At 46.5% G+C, this 22,469-nt stretch overlaps 1 protein-coding gene across 2 annotated transcripts in view; it reads right to left on the bottom strand.

Annotated features, from left to right (window-relative positions):
* The window catches only part of Me3 (malic enzyme 3), a 184,708-nt gene that overhangs the window by 51,372 nt on the left and 110,867 nt on the right, over positions 1–22,469 (bottom strand). For both annotated transcript variants that reach the window (XM_042056050.1, XM_038313758.1), the window contains one exon: positions 7,505–7,580. In XM_042056050.1, coding sequence (XP_041911984.1) covers positions 7,505–7,580 — 76 coding nt within the window. The remainder of the gene's footprint in view (positions 1–7,504; positions 7,581–22,469) is intronic.

Here is a 22,469-nt window from a genome sequence, read left to right as displayed (position 1 = left end):
GCGAATGGTTGACTTGGTACAACAGCTTCTCAGAGTGTTTGGACCCTCTTCTTGATTTTAGGCTCTCCTGAAAACCTATGTCAAGTTCATTGTATCCAAAGCTCATTTTCATCACGGTAGTTCCAGGATCAATGACAATTTGAGTTGTGTGTCAACTTGACACAAGTTAGAGTCATTAGGAAGAGGGGACACTCCACTGAGAGAATGCCTCCACAAGATTTGCTGGTAGGCAAGTCTTTAGTGCATGCTCCTGGTTGCTGACAGATGGAGGAGGAGACAGACCATTGTGGATGGTGTTGTCCCTGGGCTGGTGGTCCTAGGTGCTATATTAAAAAAAAAAAAAAAACAAGGCTGGGCAAGCCATGAGGGAACAAGCCAATAAACAGTGATCCTTCATGTCTTCTGTTTCAGTTCCTGTCTCCAGGTTCCTGCCTTGAGTTCCTGTTGTTTCTTCTCTTCATGATGCACTGTAAACTGTATGATGAAACAAATCCTTTCCTCCCCAAGTTGCTTTTGGTCAATAGAAACCTTAACTAAGACAAAGACCTCCACTGATACTGATTTCTAACTGCCCCTGTGGACACCTAAGTCTCTCTATTGTTTATATCTTCCAAAGATTGGTTGTTGTGTATCTGTATATAACTGCATCCTCTGGCTCGTGGTTTCTTCTTTCTTAGGAATGTATCTCTCTCTCTCAGCCTTATATTCATTCTGCCGCCCCCCCCCCCCCGAAGATCTGTCTCCCCATTCTCCAGTTGGACAAATATAGTAGCATTTTTCATTCTTATGAATGGTTAATACTTGTTACATCTAATGCACATACTCCTGGTCACCTTCAATATGCTGCAAACACCTGTTAAGAACCTACTGGGTACCAAGACCCCCACAAAATACTGTTGGGAAGTTCCATTTGTATGCCCAATACGCTGCTCAGATCCCATCACTTGTCCAAATGAATTCTTATATTCTTTTCTCCTTTGACATTTTTTACTTTGTTGCCTTCTTGTCAAGGGCTAGGTAAAGTCAAAGGCCCTTTGGGGTTCTGGGCATGGAATGAGGAGCTCTGGGCTTTTCTTTCCTGTCAAGGTCATGCTTGGCAAGACCAGCAATGGACTGGAGCCAGGGCTCTGGAGGCTAGCAAGGCCAGAGCCTGGAGCTTGACAGTTTCCCCGTAAAGCTGTGGACAATGTTCCAGACACAGAGAAGGGAAATGCTCCGCTTATTGTACCTGCATGTATCTTGCAAAAGAGGAAGAAGAGTTACTCTGAGTTCCCCATAATTCTGCTGCCTGATGAACCTTAAGGATTTGTTTGCTGCTCCCTCATTTGAGGAGTACATTAGGACTGTGATGAATAAACTCGCTAGCCTGGGTCACCAGCCCTCGCGGTCCTTCTAATCCCCCCCCCCCGCCCCCCGCTTTGGACTCTTCTTTTCTCACCCCTGGTCCTTTCCCTTGAGAGTTCCAGAATGAACACCCAGGAAGAACTGCTGGTCTGATTCACCTTCCTTTTTATTTTCCAACACCTTCCACGCTCAAGACCACTCAACCTTCTTTGATTTTTCCTTGAGCTTTGTAAAACATGTCCAGTCGGCTATCAAGTTCTGCAGACCTTGCCTGCTCCAGTCGTCTGGCATTTGTTCTATGATCCTCACACCCTTTCTATTGCCTTTGACCAGACAACCTGCTTGTCCCTTATACCGCTTCTGTGCTTTGCTGGCTCTTCTTTCTACTCTTGGAGTCTCCCCATCCTGTTTTATTTTTACAGCGCACATCTGGATGTATCAGTTTCTTGCCCCCTATAAAAAAAATAAAAATCAGACATTTTTTTTTTTTTAGCCTGACCTTTAGGATTTCCATGGGCTAGGTCCACTCTGCCTTTTGGAGTTTCCTGTCTTTTCCTTGCTCCTTCCTAACTAAGATATTTCCGGTTTTGTGTGGGATGTACACTTCCTGCAATATGTGGTGTTTTACTCAACTGCTCTTTCATTTCCTTGTCTGGAATTCTGCTAATTTTTTTTTTTTTTTGTGTGTGTGTGTGGTTCAAGGAACAATTCAAAATTCACTTGTTTTGCCGGGTGATAGTGGCACACTCCTTTAATCCCAGCACTCGGGAGGCAGAGGCAGGCGGACCTTGGAGTTTGAGGTAGCCTGGTCTACTGAGCTAGTTCCAGGCCAGCCAGGGCTACAGAGAAACCCTGTAAAACAGTCCACTCGTCTCCAAGAAGCTTCCCTCCTGGGCTTCTCACTCTTCCTTTGCACCCCCAGAACATTTTTCCCTTGCACAAAGCAGCCAACAGTCTTTTCCTTGTATTATAAATATTCATGTTTCCACGTATTTCATAAAAGCCGTAAGCTTTTTAGGGGCAATATCAGGTTGTGTTATTTTTGATTCCTTAGCTGTTGGCTCTGAGGCCAGCAATGTGACACATAGTCCGCTAGCCATGCAAACTATTGCTCCAACAGTGCGGAAAGAGCTTCTCGGCTGGACAGGATTCAAAGCCAGTATCGTTAAATTCGGAGAGAAGGTATTGCCTCTCATTGTTCCTGATAGCAATCCAATTAATGCTGGGAACCACTTAACTAGTTCAGGGAGTTGCCAAGGGCTTAGGGAAAGTCTGGGCAGTGTCTTTGGGTTTGAAAAGCCAGCAACAATTTCTGGAATGACAGAACTCCCATTTCCTTATTTGGATGTTGGAAAAGTCATGACACCCCTGTTTCTTAGACAAATGGAGAGGTTTGAAGGATAGTATGCTGTGTTCCTTCTTGCCTGCCTTCCTCAGACCTATGACCTTATCTGACTTGTTGGATATGGCCCTTAGCTTAACTAACCAAAGGCTGATTGGAAGACCATGAGTCCTGGTTTGCTCGTGGGCTGTTTCAGATTTATTAGTGTGATTATGGGCTGCCGGCAAGAGTTCTCAAGCCATTTTTTCTTCTTCCTTTTGCTTCACCCTTTGGTCTCATCACCCCTCCTTTCTTTCCCCCTACTTCATAGCACAAATAACCCACATTCCTTAGTTTCAAATCTTGGTTCCACTCCTCACAAAGAACCTAGTCTTTCAGATTCCTTGTCTCTAGAACAAAGACAGTAAGAAGCCCTGTGGATGTCAACAGAATTCGATGCTTCGTTCTGTACATGAAGGGGCTGGAGAGGTCTGCCCAAGGTTGTTCTTTATTCAGGAATGAAGGACTCTCTTTCCTACTGCTCTTCTTAGCCACCAGCCTATCTGGAGAATTTTCTTTACCTGACTGTGCCCAGAAGCCGTACCTCTTTCCGAAAATCAGCCTACAGCCAATGACTGGTCATACCAGGAGTACACAAGACACCCTGCCTCCGTGTCCTCCCCTCCTTTTGGGGTACAGTTGTTGAACCAAGAGCCCTTCCTGACAAGTTGATTTCGGTCTCAGGAAGTTTCAGCAAGCCCTATCTCTGACACCAATGCCAAAGGTGTTCACCACACCGTCGGCCTGTGCACGGTAGTTAGGCACACTGCGGTGTCAATCTGGACCATGCTTTAACACCTGTGTGGCGGGTGTCTTGTGGTGGAAGTTGCTGCTTTGGCTCCACCACACAGAGATCTCTTTCCTCAGGAGTGTTGTTACTGGGTTGGGAGAGATGTTTAGGAGTCTGGGGAGCTGACAGGGAGAGAAGTTCTCAGTTGAACCTTTCTCCTGCTGGAGGCAATGGGCACTCCGGGGAGGAGACAGTATGTGGTGCTCACTCCTCTATATAATTTACACAGGGCAACTTTTTTTCCTTGGAGAAGAAAGGCCTCGAAGCTTCAAGAGTCCTGGCTTTGAGTCGTAGGTTCCTCATAGTTATCTTCTCCGGGATTTCAGGTTCCTGACTTTTTAGCTGGGAAACTACAGAAAGTTAATTTTTCTTTTTTTTTTTTTTTTTTTTTTTTTAAATTTATTTATTTATTATGTATACAGTATTCTATCTGTGTGTATGACTGCAGGCCAGAAGAGGGCACCAGACCCCATTACAGATGGTTGTGAGCCACCATGTGGTTGCTGGGAATTGAACTCAGGACCTTTGGAAGAGCAGGCAATGCTCTTAACCTCTGAGCCATCTCTCCAGCCCCCAGAAAGTTAATTTTTCATCTTCCAAATCGATTCAGAAGGTATTCTGAAATGAACCCTCCTCTCTAGCCAAGCAGCCAGCAACACTAGGTTCCAAAGACTTCCTAGGCCTCGAGAAACTGCCTCTCTGAATCACCTATTGGGGGCGGAGTGGGGTGGCAGAGCTCAGACACAGATGTAGTTCAGAGGCCAGCATCCACCTGTGTGTGACCTTGTGAGTACCTTGCTTGCTTCTCTCAGCAATGCCCACTTGACCCTTGCATGCTCCTCTGAGCAATGTCCCCTCCTCCTACCCTTTCTCCAGGGCCCAGCTTGGGGCTTTCAGGAGGAATTCTTTCTGAGCTGAGACTCCTTGTGCGAGCTCTGAAGGGGTGAGGAGCAGAGAGTCCCTATGGAAGTGGACAGATCTTCACCCTCTCTTTTTTAGGGAATGAGAAAGTCTGCAGCTCGGAACATTCTGAACTTCTGAAGGGGCACCTTGGGTGATGGGGGAGGAAGCCTTCAGAGCCAGGTTGATTAGTGGGGCAGGGTAGAGCATGGGGTGGGTTAGGCAAAGTCCAGTCAGCTACTGTTAGTTTGTTTACACACCATGATTCAGGCTCTATATTTGGAGTGCCTAGTTTTTACAGAGAAGCCAAAAAATCCAAGTGCTTTTATATTTATTGTTTTAAACAAACCATGGTTTAAAAATATTGCCTATAAATTCAAAAATTTTAACAGGCTCTGAGGGCCAAAACAAGTACTTCTGGGGACAAGGCATACAACAACGCATCTGTGGCCTCTGATTCCCAGAAGAAACCTCAGTTTCGCTGACTGCCCTTTGACCCTTCATAGCAACAGATGCTACAACGGCTTCCAACACCTCCTGTAAAGACAATGTTCATTTGGGTGCGCTTCAGCGTCCACCAGCATTATCATGCCTAATTCACAACAGGAATGTGAAGCTCGAAAAGCCTATCTTCATGTACAATAGGCAAGGGGAATACTCATGATCAGAAGCCCTGTGTGTCTGCTTGCAAAATCAGGGCTGTTTCCTCTAGATGGTCACTGGAATCTCTCAAAAATGAGACAGAAAGAAAGGGTGGGGGTTATCCGAGGCCTTTACCTGTCCCCTTTGGAGCCTCCAGGGGAGGGAGGCTAGACAGCTTGTAGCCTGTCTACACCTCGCCCTGCAAGTTCCTCTCCTTGGCAGCAGAGGCATGGTATTCTGCCCTTGTTTCCAGGTAAGCCCATATAACCAGAACGTGAGTTTTTTGAATTTGGTCCTGCCCATCTTCATCACAGAGCTTCTGGGAGCTTCCTTAGAGGAGAGCTTACTGAAGGGTGGTCAGATGCAACTGAGTTAGATGGCTCTTGCCAGACTAGATCAGCTCACACATCTTACACCCTTCTTAAGAGGTCTGGATGTTTACCTGGGGCCTACTTTAGAGTGTGAAGTCCCTGTTTCTGTTCCTTTGGCCACTGTTACTGCCCCTCTGGGCGTTAGTATTCAGTATTTAGAAGGGTCTTAAGATGCATTTATTGAAGTCAATAGTCACTTAGCTCCTATGGATCTATTTTGAATTTATATCCTGGGTTTTTAAACATGACATGAAGAATTTGGAGACAAGGTGTCTTTCATTTTCATTTTGGATTTTTTTCCCAGAGACAGGGTTTCTCTGTGTAACAGTCATAGCTATCCCAGAACTCACTCTGTAGACCAGGCTGGCCTCAAACCCACCGAGATCTTCCTGCGTTTGCCTCCCAAACGCAGTTTGAAACTTTTGTAGAAGGACCTAATACTAATCATGCATATTGTGCCTAGCCAAGAAAACAACTGAAGTTCGATCCCTGTACCAGCCTGGAGGAAGAGGTACCTTTTTACTTCCAGTTGAAGAAAAATTTCCTTTAGATGTTCAAATTGCTCACAATTTGCCTGAACGGACTGTATGCATTATCTCTATGCCTGGCACAGTGCCTGACACACAGAAGATGCTCAATGCATCTGTTGACTGACTGAGGTTATTCACCTGGGCGGGTACCTGCTGAGGGCCTGTTGATGCATGAGGCTTCTCTGTGATTGAGCTGTCCAGCCATGTGGAAGAGATCAATGTGCAGGACCTCAGCACTCTGCCTGCCCAGGTTCACCTAAAGTTAACTCTCCACTAAGTGGGCTGACTCCCCTAAACGTCCCCAATATTTTACTAGAGTATCATCCTAGACACACCCTGGAAACATGCTTTCCTGGGACGGAGGCCAGGACTTTCAAGACCAAGGCCTTACACATAACTGGAGTCCAGGCGGATAAGCACAGGGCAAAGTCACACCCAGAGGGAGAAGTGAGGACAAATTATTTCCCGTGGCCAGTACTGAACTTTGGCTGTAGCTCAGACCTGGCTGCAGAGAGCTGACGTCCTAACCCTTTTCTGCTCTTGTTCTAAATTCTCACACTGCTGAGAGAGAGCCTGGTTTGGGTGGAAAACAAATAGAGGCTCTATTTGGTACCTTCTGGTGAGGAATGGGCTCGGGGAACTAGCAGGGGTGGAGGGAGGAGGACCCCGCAGAGATCTACAGCCTGCCGGGGAAGCCAGGGTAAAGTGAACAGCTGGCCCCAGGGTTACACTGTGTTTACCTCCAGTACTTTGACTCCTGGGCTGCAAAGTCTCTCACTGAGGAGCCATTAGTCTCACTTACGTTGCTTCCAGAGAAGATGCCAGATCCCTCAAGCCCCTCCATGGGCAGCACCGTACAGTTTACAGCCCATACTGTTGGCTCATCTCATCCTTTCCCCCCTACATGTTTGGAGGAGACTGGATATTTGGGAAGCAGTGGCAGCTTGGCTTTGTCGTTCTGTGCATCTCCTCTCTGCTCAGTGCTACTTGGGCACACCTACCCAAGCCTGCTTGCCGTAAATTTTTCATGCAGCAGGTCCTCACCGATGTCTGCAAACCCTCAACTTAAGGCCCTGTTCTCTCAAAGATGAACGTCCTCCTACCTATGTGATACCTGGCAGCTCGCTCTGTGTGGTTCACTCGGCTCCGATCACCTTCCACCTGGCCAGTCTGCTGTGTTACTGTCCTGTTTTCATTATGAAGTATTCTGTTACTCCGGAAGAGGGCCATGCTTGGTTTCTGTCTACAGCCACAAGGAAACTGTTTACATCCACAGTGCATTCAGCAGGAGCTCAACACATGCCGAGCATTTCTTTGGACTAATATGAACTGAGAGCAACTTTGCCTAGCTGTGCAGTTAAGGCAAATCTCTTCTGTGATGCATTTGTGGTGGCTCTAGATGGTGTGTGATCAGGGCCTGGGAAGGGCGGGAAGTATCCTGCCTTTGGTGTCATAACGGCTTGTTTCATAGGTAGAAATAATACCAATACAGATGGCAATGATTCCTCCAACATGCAGGGCAATACCAATAAAAGCGGGATCATACCTTAATATTGTCCTCTGGCCAGGAGTTGAGCATGGTTGCTAGGTGGCCCTTGTCATGAATGGTGATGAACAGCCCACTAGGAAATAGAAACATGCACACAAAGAGAAGCCAGGCAGTCAGTGTGGAGACAGAGCAAAGACCCTGAGCACCGGCATCAACTGCATTGCCCACTTTTGCTCCCAGCCCCACGGAAGATGGATTTTGTCTCAATGCTCTGGAGGGTCCTGGTGTCTTTTCCTAATTGCTTCTCTCTGTAGAATCAGGAGTGCACTGGGTTAAGGGCATGCCCACCTGCAGCCATCTTCTCTAGAGAATGCATCTTCTCTTCTTTTCTCTCTATATCCGGTACCAGAATCCCCTGACTCGCTAGCCCCACAACTACCTTAGCAGCGATGGGTCTGCTCTCCAGGTACTTGCTCCAGAGCACAGAGCACATGGCCAGGACCAGAACCTGGATATGTGGGTTGGTATGTTCAGATATGTATGCACCAGGCCTCTGAGATGTAGCGGGGAAAGGGAAGCAGGGGAGGGGTGCTTGATGAAATACTTTGTGGGCATCAGAGTCTAACAATACCAAATTCAAACGTAGCCTTCCAGTCCACTAGAGGGCGCAGTTGCAAATGTAAGATAATAGAGCATGCTATGCTTCATAGCTTGCTGCTTGACTTAGAATGTTTAATACAGACTTCAAAGGCGTGGATATGAATCTTCTGTCTTAGGGCTAGAGATGAGAGAATGTGCACATTTGAGGGTTCCCTTCTCGCCCTTTCTCACATTAGTAGATAACCCGTAAAATTTACACACTCAAGTCTTCATCGTTTTATAAGGGCAGCAAGGTTCCTGGCTTCTGAGAGTAACACAGGATAGCCCTTCTGAAGACAATTATTATAAAGTCACTCATATATAAACAATTTACATTACCGCTACGCTATGAAATATGTGGTTTTGGTTTACAGCAAGGGAGGTTGGCCAAATGGTGCTAGAAGCAGCAAGAGCATCTGCATTTGAAAGCAGGAACTATTCTTTGCAGCTTTTTGCCTGGGCACAGGCTCATCTTCAAACGGCTCGGAACAACAGAAGGCTGACTTACACATTGAGTGCCCGAGAACAGGGCTGGGGTTAGGAAGAGCAGCTGGGTAGTGCAGGGGGAAACCAGAAGGAAAGAAACTTCAGGGACTCTCAAGCCTGGGTATAAAAAGCCCTGTCATTGACTGTCCATGAATAGCAGGGGCACTGACACAATTGGTTGCAGCAAGAAGCCCAAAGAACTGAGCAGAGAACCTCAGTTCTTGCCGATTTGGGAAGGAGCTTGAAATCTGAATTCAGTTTAGTTAACTCTCTTAGAACAAAAGACTACTTTTTAAAGAAACAAAACATAATCCAGCATCTATAGAAGACAGGATACCAGAGATATCCATCATAATGATGTACATATATCATTTATGTTTCGGTTTTCAAGATAAAATGTGTGTGTGTGTGTGTGTGTGTGTGTGTGTGTGTGTGATGTCCTCACACACATGCCTGTCACCCACGCATGTGAAAGTCAGAGGTTGAAATCATGATTTTTCTACCTTACTTTTTTGAGACAGTGTTTGGCTGAGCTGGGTGACCGGCAAGCCCCAGAGCTACCCTTGCCTGTTCTTCCCTAGCGCTAGGATGGCAGCTGCGCATTGCTGCCCTCAGCTTATTTTAAATGTAGGTGTTGGGTATCACACTGAGGCCCTCACGTGTTCATGGAAAGGGCTGTTTCCCACTGAGCTATATCTGTAAACCCAATAAAGAGTCCTGAATGCCAAGCATTTTCGGAACTATTCTTCCTCCTCTCTTCTATCTATCACTAAACTAAAAACAAACAAACAACCGAACCTAACCAAAATGAAAACCCAGCTTGTCTTCAGAAGCTGCCTGCATGTTGTTCTTCCCTCTAATTCTCCATCCACAGTAGTGTGTTTTTTATTAGCTTTGTATTACTAAACTTTCAATAGCTTCGCCATTTTGAAAGCAATGAACACTTTTCAGCTTTAATCTCTTCTGGTTTATTTATTTTTAAAAAGAATTATTTGTTTTTATTTTATGTGTGTAAGTGTTTTGTCTGCATGTGTGTATGTGCTCCGTGTGTGTGCAGTACCCCTGGAAGCCAGAAGAGGGTGCTGGATTCCATGGAGCTGGAGTTATAGGCAGTTGTGAGCTGTCTGTTGACAGTGCTGAGAACTGAACTCTAGCCTTCTACCAAAGCAGAATTAATGCTCTTAATGGCTGACCTGTTTCTCCAGTCCCTCCTCTGTCTCCTTGATAGAATCTGACACTTTCACTAATTCCCTGTCCCCAAATGTTTGCTTCCCTGAGTCTCCTTTTTTTTTTTGAGTTTTCCTCCTTCTCTGGCCACCCAGTCGTATTTGTGCTGACATTCCTCAAATATTTCCCCTCAGTCTTCCACTTTCAGTCTTCCGTGTGATCTCATCAGTGCCAAAAGCATTTGGACATGGACCTTCAGATATCTCCACTAGAATTTCTCACTTTAGGTGCTATTGACATTTTGGGTTAGAAAATTCTTTGCTGTGTGGGTGAGGTTGTCCTGAGCCCTGCAGGTTTTTTTTTTTATAACATCCTTTGCCTCTACCCAGTATATGCCAGAAACACCTCTACTCTTCTCTCTGCTGTAACAAGAGCAAACAACAGCATAGAATCAACAACAACAAAAACACAACAACAACAACAACAAAGTCTCCAGTCATTAGCAAACATCCCCAGAGGGGACAAAAGTCATCACAAATTTGGAAGAAATTGCTCTAGACCTCTATTAACTGCCGGCCTAACCCATGTCAAAGGCACTCAAATTTAATGTGTCTAAGCCCAAATTTAAGATAGAGCCTCTCACCAACTGTGACTGGAAGACAAGATAAATCTGACTCATTCCTTTCATTCTCAAGTTGCCAATCACACTGGCTTCCTTTCCAGACCCTGCGTCGCCATGTGCCTGCTCCCTTCGGTGTCCAGGCTGTTTCTTCTGCCCAACACCACTGTGCTTCCTCATTCTTCCCGCAGTTAACTCATTCTCATTATTCTGGAAATTTCCAAGTCCGGGTAGAAGGTTCTTAGTACGAGTTCATGGTCTCTTAGCCTTGCAGGCACAGCCGTGTTTACTGTGGCTCCCTGGCTAACATACCCTCATGAGACTGTAAGCATCACAGGGACAAACTGTGTGTCTGTTTTCGTTGTTGTTCAGCCCCTTCCCCTCGGGCTGTTTGTAACCCGAGCTGAGCACATCACCTTTGGACACTTGGAGCTAGCTGTAAGCCAACAGGTGATGATGGCCAAGCAACAAAGGGGAAAACCGTTGGATGAAACTAGGTGAGTTGGCACTAAGGCAAGTTGTGTGGGTGCCCTGAAGGGACCCCTGTGGATGGTGCTGCACAGTGCTAGCCAGTGCACAGAGGATGGTGAGTGGGCCAGGGGAAAGAAACACACTGAAGAGTTGGGTGATCAGGTGCTATTTGTGAAGCGGGGTAGTGTAAGCATCTGAGTTAACTTACTCATTAAGCTTGATAGCTTCCAGGTGAAGAATACCAGACTAGGCCACCCCCAGGATATGCCTCTCCCACTTCGAGACTGTTTTGAGCTGTTCCACTGTGAACTGAGGTTTTCAGGAAAATGAGAAGCCACACCTGTGTTCTACAAGCTGATTAAAACTGTGATTATGGAGGGTTGGAATGTGGCCAGATTATCTTCCTCTATCTTTAGTCCTCTGTGTCTTACCCAACATCCTCTGATGTTTTTAGACAAATACTTTGGGGTGTACTAATAGATCTCTTATTCCACTGAAAGCTAGGAATGCTAACAGATAACTTCGGAAGCCTGTCACAGATGAAGAAGATTTTTTTCTGTGCTGTACCCTGCCCACCTGATGTTCCTGAAGATTTTTTTCTGTGCTGTACCCTGCCCACCTGATGTTCCTACCAACGTATTGAAGAATGCCTGGATTTATGACTTCCTTTTGTTCTGTGACTGTAAGGATTCCCTGCAACTGTTGCCATAGTGAAGTACAGTAGTTGAGGAAACATGAATCTTTTTTCCTGGGCCGTGGTCAGGATAGAAAAACTGTGTCTTATCCCTTTGTGTTGAGAACTATGTTTTGCATGGGCAGATCTAGAAAAAAAAGGCATTTTTCTTCCCTTCCTTCCTTCCTTCCTTCCTTCCTTCCTCCCTCCCTCTCTACCTCCTTTCCTTCCTTCCTCTCTCCCTCCCTCCTTCCCCTCCCTCCTTCCCCTCCCTCCTTCCCCTCCCTCCTTCTTTCCTTTATTTGAAAAATGCACTTGTCTTTCATGGCTAGGAACTCACTATGTGTACCAGGTTGGCCGTGGACTCACCCACCTGTCTCTGCCTCCTCAGTGCTGGGATTACAGGCAAGTGCTACACTAGGCTCGTTGGCCATTTGTAAAGAACATTTTCGATTATTTAACAATTTCTGTTTGTACAGATGCATCCCTCTTAACTGCACAACGAAACTTCCTGATAACCCTTGCTTACCTCACCTGTGGACATTGCCTCATCTCTTCCCTTTAGGACACCCCCACCCCCTTCTTTTGTTTTATCTAAAACCATATTTGAGCTCGAAGTCCTAACCACTCCTTAGGCTATACTTGTTAAATTCCATTTCTCACTTGCTAATCTGTCTTTTGTGAAAGGGCTTATTCCAGCTGAGACCTATAAAGGGCAGGCAGGCCTCTCCCTGTAGGAGAGTGCTTCTCTCCTGCACTAACAAGGAGATCGATGCCTTCCCACTAGGATAACCAGGTGCCAGCCCCAGATTTATTGATGTCTCACGTAGGGAAATCATTTCACCCACAGCAATGACCGTGACACATTTCTCGCCTCTCCGCTTTGCTTTGGAAAGGTCTGTCACTCAACATTCCTTCTCTATCCTGATCCCTGATAGAGGCCCCATAGGATGATTAGTGGGGGTGGGGTGGAGGAGCACGCCTGTGAATAGGTACCAGTCCTGCTCTGGTGTAGAGCTAAGCGGAGTGAGCGGTGTGTAGCTAATTGCAAACACGGACAAAGTGTGGTTACTAAAATTATATGGTGCATTAAAATCAGCCCTCTTTATTGATAATAAGAGGGGGAAGGGGACGGGTGAAGAGTTTTACATTTAAACTTCCGACCTGATGAGATGTTGGTTGGCTTGTTCATTCTCTTCCTCTTAAAGCATATTTATTGGGGCTGCAGAAATCAGTCTGTAAAATTTCCCCCTTCTGAAATGTATTAAGAGTTTTTAAAACGTTCATATTAAACTATAGCAGAGGACTGGATATGGGTTTCGAGGTTTTTTTTTTTTTTCTCCCTGTGATTCTTGTTGGCAAGGGAGTGTGCTAATAAACAGAAGGATTGTAGGCCCCAGAAGGTTTCTCGAGGGTTTGTAGGCAGAGAGTGAATCCTGAGTGAATGTGTCTTGTTGGCATGGGCATGGCCATGCCGAGGACCCCAGCGTGCATCGGATCAGAGGAACCGCAAAGCATCCTGGGGTCTGAGTGAGTGCTGAGGGGGTGCAGGAAAGTTCCCTACGCTTTCTTTCTCTGCAGGCTACAGCCTGAAGACTGCCCCTTAGAGAGACAGCTCATGAAGGGAAGGCCTGAAGCTGCCTCTCTGTTCTTGTGTATAACAAACAGGGGTTGCAGCTTTGCCCTCCATTTTCCTGTGTCCTCATGGCTTTCATTTCTCCATCCCTCCCCCGCCCCAGTTAGGTCGGTCCCGGGAGTTGAAAGCAGAAAGGGAGGTAGGGGTATTTTCATCCTCTGCCTGAAGAGCATCTAGACCAGCTCAGAAAGAATTGCCTGTAAAATGTTCCCAGTAAACTATTTTCATTTCTAGCGACTTCGCACTCAGGGGAAATAATCGTTTCCAACAGTAACGGGTGATGGGATGGTTCCTTCCATTTCCATAAGATGTTATTAGCCGAGGAATGCATTCCTCCTCAGTGACCTCAGAGAGAGTATCTCGGCGGTGCCTTGGGAAGCTCCCTTTTCAGTCCCGCTTGGCTCCATCTGGAAAGCGCAATCACTTGGTAGTGACCACGGCTGGGCTGGTCGGAGGATTTAAAACACGGCACCGCCTAATGGCTTAATAGGCAGAAGAGAGGGCTTCTGGAGGGAGGGTAGCACAGATGAGGGGTTAATGTGCCTGCTTTGCAGCCACAGCACCCGGGCTCAAAGCCTGACGCTACCAGTCCCTGGAAACACATTTGTGCACACGTTACTTTTTCTGTTCCCAGGTCGTCTGGTCTTCACAGGCAAAATGGAAGAAGTGGCCCTACCTGCTTTCTATCTTGGCTATAACGGTTAAATAAGACAGAACATATTTAAATGGCATGTTACAGCGCCTCCTATACACTGGTACACAGTGTCTGGTATAACTCCACAAATGGTTGCTCTCCCTATTGCTGGCCGTGGAGGCTCATGGGTCAGCTTGTCTGGCCCCAGATGCTGGCACAACAGCCTGGAGGTATAAGACTCATACCAAATGCCTGGCAAATGCTAGAATCTGATTATGAATGAGCCTTTTGGCTAGAAAGATAGCCTGTTTGTCCCAAGCCATGATTGGCAGTTGGAGGGCCTTTCATTGATGTCAGAGGAAGGTCGTCAGAAATAAAGTACAGTGGGCAGAAGATCTCTCATTGTATGGATCATTGCCCCATGGGGGCATGTGGTGGTCTGAAAGAAGATGGCCCCTAAAGGGAGTGTCACTATTAGGAGGTGTGGCTTTGTTGGAGTAGGCCTGGCCTTGTTGGAGGAAGTGTGCCATTGTCAGAGTGGGCTCTGAGTGCAGTCAAGCTCAAATCACAACCAGTGAGGCAGACCCCTTCCTGCTGCCTATGGGTCAAGATGTAGGACTCTCAGCTCCTTCTCCATCACCATGTCTGCTTGCACGCCACTGTGTTGGTAATGGACTAAATCTCTGAAAATAAAAACCATTCCAATTAAATGATTTTCCTTGCTGTGGTCATGGTGTCTCTTCACAGCAATTGGAACCCAACTAAGACAAAAATTGATACCGGAGACTGGGGTATTGTTGTGATAGGTCTGACCATGTGTTTGTTCAGAGGAATATGGACTTTGGTACTTCGGGTTAGAAAAGCAACTGAAAGCTTTAAGTGGAGCTTAATGGGCATCTTGGTAAGACCATGTCAGACAGTGATGCTGAGTGTGATTTGAACTGTGGGGGCCTGGTTCAGGAGGTTTCAGAGGAGAATAATATTAGTATGTGACCTAGAAACCAGTCTTATGATATTTCGGTGAAGAATGTGGCTGCTTTTTGCCCTTGTCTAACAAGTCTGCCTGAGGCTAAAGTCAAGAGTTTTTGCATTCATTCCTTTAGCAGATGAAATCTTAAAACGGCCTAACATAGATTCTGTTGTGTGGTTATTAGTGGTAACGCTAATGAAGATTTATAATGAAAACGAGCAAGTTGAGCCTGGAAAACTAGGCAGGAACTATAGGCGGGAAAACCAGACAGGAAGTAGAGGTGGAGCAAAGAGAACAGGAGTATTCTGTGAAGCAGGAAGCTCTGCCACTCCTGCCCGGATGATGAAAGAAGCAGAATGTGATCTGCCCCACTGAAAAAGGTACTGAAACACATGGCTAACATAGATCAGAATAATGGGTTAATATAAGTAATAAGGGCTAATAAGAAGCCTGAGCTAATGGGCCAATCAATTTATAACCTATGTAGACCTGTGTGTGATTCTTTGGGGCTTGCCGGCTGTGGGGAACTGGGCAGGACATAAACCCCAACAAGCAGGCCCCTTCATGTTACATAAAAGGTTGTGGGGTAATATACAGCTGGGGTTAAACATTGTCTAGGATCCCTGAAAGAGCTAATGTTCAATGAGGGTAAGATTATAGGCACCTTGGGAGGAAACATAAATCACAAAAGAACAGCATCCACTCCATTCATCTGCAAAGGAAGCTTTTGTGAGGATCTCTGCTCCATGGACCCAACAGGCCCTATGGAAATACCCTGAGCACAGGCTGGGCTCTCAGAGGGTAGCCCCATCGTCCTATGGGCACCCTAACAAGATGCCCATGTGAAGGCCTGGGGAGATTCAAGTGTAGGTCTCATAGACACCAGTGGTTCCTTCAGGACTGTGATCTGGGACAAGACACTTTAGCTCTCTATGCCTTAGTTTTCTGGTCAGTAAAATGGGGACCTCAACTGCTTTGTGGAATGACAGAGAGCAGCAGACGTGGCAAAGCCGTAAGATCCACGTGTGCCACAAAGCGCTAGGATGTACCAGTCTCAATAATATTTGTGGCCTGTTGAGTAAGTTGGAGAGGTCTCATAACAATGGCTTTCTGCAGTCCCAGCCAGAGAACGGGAGTGGCAGTGGACTGTTAGGGAGCGCTGCCTGGCTCTGAACTACACAGGCATCTCCAGAACTTAAATGAATTGCACAAGGCTGAGGTGCTGGACATCCTGCAGTTAAGGCAACAACAGAAACACTCATCAAGGCCCGTGCCTTCTTAGGGGAACTAAATCGGAAGCTTCTCATGCTCCGGTGATGCCCAGCTGAGCATCTGGGATGGGGTATTGGTGGAAACCTCGCTGTCGGTGGCCACTAAGTGGAACAGGGGGAGTAGTTTTAGCTACTTGGGATTTCTCCTAGGTTTTCCCTACTTACCTCAGGGAAGCATATTTAGGGTTTTGAATTTGAGGGTTAAGAAACATACTGTGGCCAGGCGGTGGTGGCGCATGCCTTTAATCCCAGCACTCGGGAGGCAGAGGCAGGCGGATCTCTGTGAGTTCGAGGCCAGCCTGGTCTACAAGAGCTAGTTCCAGGACAGGCTCTAAAAAAGCTGCAGAGAAACCCTGTCTCGAAAAACCAAAAAAGAAAAAAGAAAAAAAAACATACTGTGGCAAACTGCCAACCTATGGAACCCATTTTTGATGGAATAAATGCCTTGCTTTATGTGAAATGCAACATGTCCTGAGAAGTTTTGAGCAATATGTCCAGATTAAAAGCATGCTGAAGAATGGCTTGGACATGGAATCCCCTGACCTCCTATGTATTTGTTTGCTTGTCATTGCTGTGACAATAATGCTTTAGGTAAACAGTTTATAAAGAGGAAAAGTTTTTCTCAGCTCATCGTTTCAGAGGTTTTGGCCCATGGTGATTTGGTCCATTGCTTTCAGCCCTGTGGTGGCATAGGACATCACGGTAGAAATACATGGTAGAAAAAGCCCTTGCCTCATGGCAGCTGGAAGACAAGGAAAGAGGAGGGGGTCTGTGGTTCCAAAATCCTCTTCAGGGGTATGAACTGAGTCCATTGACCCTGAACTGAGTTCCATTGGCCCTGTCCCTTAAAGATGCCGCCAACTTTCAATAGCACCAAAGACAGAAAGGAAGGTTTAGCCCCTGGGTCTGTGAGGTTTGTTTCAGATCAAAACTACAGCAACTGATTCGTGGCTTTTCCAAGTTTGAATTTTCCTCTTGAGGTTCCTAGAGACAGAACTCAGACCCTTCTAGCTGATGTGTGATCCCCAAGATCTTCTGGATCAACCAGGGCGAGGTTGTACAGGGCTCTTCTTACATGGAGCTTTTGGAGTAAGGGTGCAGAGAGAGGAAGGAATAAACGCATGTTCAACGAACGTGCACTGAGCAACTAAGCTGCTCCTCCACCTACTTCATCAATGGGCATTTTTGTTATGGGCCTCTCATCTTGTCACAAAGCCAAAAGTCTTCTTTCTACCCACGTATGGAAGTTTCTGTTCCCCCAATACAGTCTCTGCTATCTCTTCCAGGCACAAGGATTTGCCGATAGGAAGAACAGCCAGGTGGTGGCTGTAGTTAATCAATAAAATAGAAGTGGACATAATACAACCTGCCTAAAGGCCAGTGTGTGATTTACCCTTTTCATCTCCCTTTGCCATAGCAACCCATACAGTTCTAGATAAAGCTACTTCCTGAACCTGGGACCTGGAGTGAGGGAGACACAGAGCACAGCATTAGGTGGTTTGTGTGTGTGTGTGTCTACATAAGCATAAGATGAAGTACAGAATGATGATGTGGGATTCCCCTCTGAATGCTGTGAATACCATTGGTTAATAAAGAATCTGCGATGGGCCTATTGCAGTGCAGAATAAGGCAAGGTGGGAATTCTAAGCAGATAGAGGAGGAGAGAGTAGGCGGAGTCAGAGAGACGCCATGTAGCTGCCACAGGAGACAGACGCTGGACACTGGAAGGAACCTTATTGGTGGGTCACAACCATGTGGTGATACACAGATTATTAGAAATGGGTTAATTCAAGATGTAAGAGATAGCTGGGAATACACCAGAGTCATTGGCTAAGCAGTGTTTTAATTAATACAGTTTCTGTGTGGTTATTTTGGGTCTGGGCAACCAGGAAACAAACAAGCACCGTCCAGCTACAGAATAAAGCCTACTTTAAAGATTTGTTTGTCTTATATGTGTGTGCATGTGTCTTTGTGATTGCACGTGTACACGTATGTGCCCACACAGTCCATAAGAGGGCATAAAGTCCCTTGGAGCTGGACTTACATGCATTTGTGCACCATCTGATGTGGATGCTGGGATTCGACCACAGGTCCTCATGACTGAGTAGCAAGTGCCCTTAACTATAGAGCCATCTCTTCAGTCCCATTGAGATTTTAGAATTGTTTGTTGGAAAGCATGACATGACCATGGTCCACTTTGATCAGCAACCTTCTCTCAGGGATGTCTGACACACAGAACAGGGACACTCTAGTGAAAGCAGACGAGAGAGGAGGACCCTTTTGAGGGGGTTCTCAGTTTCTTCCCCTCAGCTAGAACTCTGATAATGACAGCCATGGAAGAAGATTCCATTACTGAAAATATGCTATGGGAGTAGATGATGGCTAGGAAATTATAGATTTCAAATGTACATCTTATTTGATTAGACCATTTGCTGTTTAGGGAGGGTTGGGCTGCATCTGTCTAACTCATAATTGTAAAATTGTGGCCTCGCATGGTGTCACGCATACAACAGGTACTCTCTAGGCAGTACATGCATCGGGGACAAAGAGTGTGCACAATGCAGTACTAAAATGACATTTATCTGGGCCTGTGCGCGATGAGTGTGTATGATGTATGCATGATGCAGTACTGAAATGACATTTATCCGGGCCTGTGCACAATGAGCACACATGATACAGTATTGAAATGACATTAATCTGGGTCTGTGCACGATGAGTGTGCATGATGAGTGTGCACAATACGGTACTGAAATGACATATATCCAGGCCTGGAATTTCACACTTACAAACTGAGTCCGTACCATCTCAGGATGTTTATGTGAAGGCCTCTACCAAGCCACGTGGATTGTGTGACCCCCCCATTTAAATGTTAAAATCCTAACCCCACACATCCGTGGCCTTATTTAGAGATAATGTCTTTGTGGAACAGTCAGTTAAGATGATGTCACTAGAGTGCTGGCCTCAGAAGAAGGGAAGACGGTACCATATAAAGAAGATTGACGGTGAGGGATGGAGGTTGAGACCAGACTGCCACTTCTATAAGATAAGGACCACAAAGGTTTACCATAAACAATGGAAGGGCGGAGGGGGATTGTTTCCTTCAGTGGTCAGAGAGTACATGACCCTGCCTTCAGAACTGTGTCAGAGTGACAAATTCATTCCTGTTGCTCCAAGCCACCCAGCCTGTGCTAACTTGTTCCGGCAGTATTAGGAGTTGAAGAAGCCAGCTTTCCAGTTCTTGTATGGTAGCCCCGAGGAGCTGGTCAACACAATTCCTTCTCTATATGTTTCCCAATTCTAAACTAATTTTTCTCATTCTTATTTTTATTTCTTATTAAGTGAGTTCTTCGATCATTTCATATGAGGTTGTAACACAGTCTGGTTACTCTCTTCCTCGACCCTGTCTTACCGTCCTCAAGCTTTTCTTAAGACCCACCCCACCCCACCAATCTTTCTCAGATTAAGGACTTTTAGTTTATTGTGTGACTCACTTGGTTTTAATCGGGGCCACCTGTGTGATCACCAGGTGACTCTCCACGGGAGCCTGGTGGGGGGTCACCAGCGGGCACACCACTGAAGGCAGTGACTCCCCCTTTCCTGACGATCAGCAGGGAACAGTTCAGCCTCGACAGGCAGGGCAGGTAGTCTCAGCTCTCTCTTGTCTGGCTGCTAATGGGGCCGCTTCTTGTGCAACCACTGCAGCTGTGTAGAGTTCATGGTGGCAGTGGCTCTGTGTTGCCCATAAGATGGCACATCACAGCTCTTTCCCCTGTCCTCGGGCTCTGGGAGTACAATGTTCTCCGAGTCCTGGCGGGGTGATTTAAGTTCCTTGTTTAGGGCTGAGCAGCCAAGCAGCACTTAACGCTCTGAACCCTGTGAAGTCCTAGGTCTCTGCCTTCATTGCAGTTCACAAAATAGAGGAGAGGCTGCTCTGATTAAGGTCAGGAGTGATGACTGGTGTTAGAGGCCAAGCTGGCTGGAAGTCTGCATGAAGTGTCCTGGAGTGGCGTGGGCAGGACTAAAGTGGGCTCGTGTAACCCAGGCTAGCCTCAAACTTGTTATGCAGCTGCGGATGACCTTGGCTCCTGATCCTCCCAGGACCCTCTGTGTGCTGGAATTATAGATGGATACCTCAAGGCCCAGTTCATGTGATGCTGGAGGACAAACTCAGGGCTGCCGCCAGAGTCAGACTTTGCTGGTAAGCCACTGTCACGTGGCGATACACAGATTAATGGAGATGGGTTAAATTAATATGTAAGAGCCGATAAGAAGCAAGAGCTAATGGGCCAAGCAGTGATTTAAGTAATATGGCTTCTGTGTGATTATTTTGGGGCTGAGCAGCCGGGGATCAACAAGCGGCCCTCCCACTACACAGGGCAGCCTCCCCCATCCAATAGAGGCCTGTGAATGACATCACCATCTCCAGTCTCCATCAGGAGGCAGAAAATTTTTCTTGACTTTGAGAATTCAATGACACCAGAGAGAAAGCAAAACAAAGATAATATTCACTCTTGAGAATGTTATTGTTTTTTTGAGAAAAGGTCTCTTAACCCTTATCTTGAGGTTCTGCCAGGGACTGACCCTTCGACAGGTCTTCAAATAGAACTGGAAATAAATGACAACCCAGAACAACAAAACCCATTGAAATCCACAGCATTTGTTTAGACTTCTTGGCATTAAGTCCAACACAAAAGGAAGACTTAATTAAAACAGGGTCAATTGCATTGGGGGGAACCTCTGCAGCACACGCAGGAGGAGAGGCCTGCCCTTTCAACTCCATAACAAAGACTTGTTGACAGAGAACCGCCATGGTCATTCCCCACAGTTTGGGCTGGAAGGCAACCCATTCTCTGAAAAAGCCACATGAAGCTATTTTAAAAGCCCACCAGCCCTTTCCCTAAAATCAGCAGTGCTCAGGAGAAACAGTCTAGGTGTAGGAAGTAGTATGAGGCGTCCTCTAGGGTCTGCAGGCCACAGACCTAGAGAGTATGAAGTGAAGTCAATGCCCATGGTCTGTGGGGGCATGACGGACATGCCCACAGACAGGGTAGGTGTCAGTGGTGCGTCACGTTGGCTTTACTTTCTCTCCTGAGGAACAGTTTGATTATTTAAGCACACGGAAGCACCACAGCTCAGTTCCTGTATCCTGGACAACCCATCCTGTTTGGACTCCACTTCCTTCTGAGGTGGGCTGTTCCAAAGGGAGTGGATGGGTATGTGCTCTTCCCCACCCAATGGAGGTCCCCTCTCTTCTGACCTTCTTAGATGACAATGAACTTCGAGTGGGCTTGTCTTTGGAGAGAGGCTTACAGTTGTGGCAATGATTTTTATCTAGGTGACACCATCAACTGGACCTTGCAGCGGACAGGGATCTCTTGATCTCACACCCGTAAGGTGAATCATCACCTTCAGCCCGCATGGCTTCATGAATTATGCTTTGTGGTAGACATGGTGCTGGGCACACGGGACACAGGGACAAATGTAATTGGCTCTGGTCCAGAGGCCATTCTGAATTAGGATCAGAAAACAAACAAATGAAAACCCCAAACCAGCACAAAAGAGTATATAGCAACGCCATTATTGGAGGATTAAAGATAAGCATTAATAGCATAGCTATATCACAGCATGGAAGAGCAGAACTGACCCAGGAAGCCCTCTGGCCATTTTCTCTCTCCATCACCTCCTGTCTATTGTAGCATGGGCTTCTCTAGGTAGATTGAACATTACAAAAGGAGGCACCATCCCCTCCCCTCCCAGTGATTCCCATGGGTGTGCACTTATGCAGCTATATAAACATAGCTCAGCCGGCAGATGCAGGCCAATTTCATTCTCTCTTTCCTTGAATGTGGGAATGGGGCAGTGAAGCCAGGGCTGTAGGAATTCCCCACCAGCTGTGGGATTATGAGATTACTAAACCTTTCCCAATCTGCTTCCCCATCTGCAAACAAAGGCAATAGAACCGACAGCCGCTAAACCCTATGACTCTGCCCGTAATCTGGCAAAGCTCACAGAGATCCCTGGAATCACGGCAATGACTTGGATTTGAAACCACACAGAGCTGGTTGGGTCATAACTAGAACGAAGCTAGGATCATTACATCCATCCCACTCAGCCCATGTGAGTGTACCCATGCATATCAACGCGCCATCGAAAACAGCCTCTTGGTATGTTCCAAGCTGTGCTAGAAACGTTTGCCAAAAAGAATATAGGTCAGATCCCCCAAGGGACACTGAATTTCCTGCCTTGGTTCAAAAACGGGGCAACTGCGAACTCCGGTTTCCACATGCTCTGACACAGTCACCATTTTCCATTTTGTTCTGCAAAACTCGCTGATCTGCAGACCTAGCACACTACAGACACTGAACGCCAACCCTGAAAACTCAAGGTTTTCCGTCTCAATTTTGATTACTATGGGGGTGCATGTGCGGAGGTCAAAGGACAACCTTCATGGAGTCT

This window comes from Arvicola amphibius, chromosome 12, assembly GCF_903992535.2.
Source record: "Arvicola amphibius chromosome 12, mArvAmp1.2, whole genome shotgun sequence".
NCBI classification, from domain to species: Eukaryota; Metazoa; Chordata; class Mammalia; order Rodentia; family Cricetidae; genus Arvicola; species Arvicola amphibius.
Note: the sequence above shows the minus strand (reverse complement) of the source record. Positions and strands in the feature narration are given on the sequence as shown.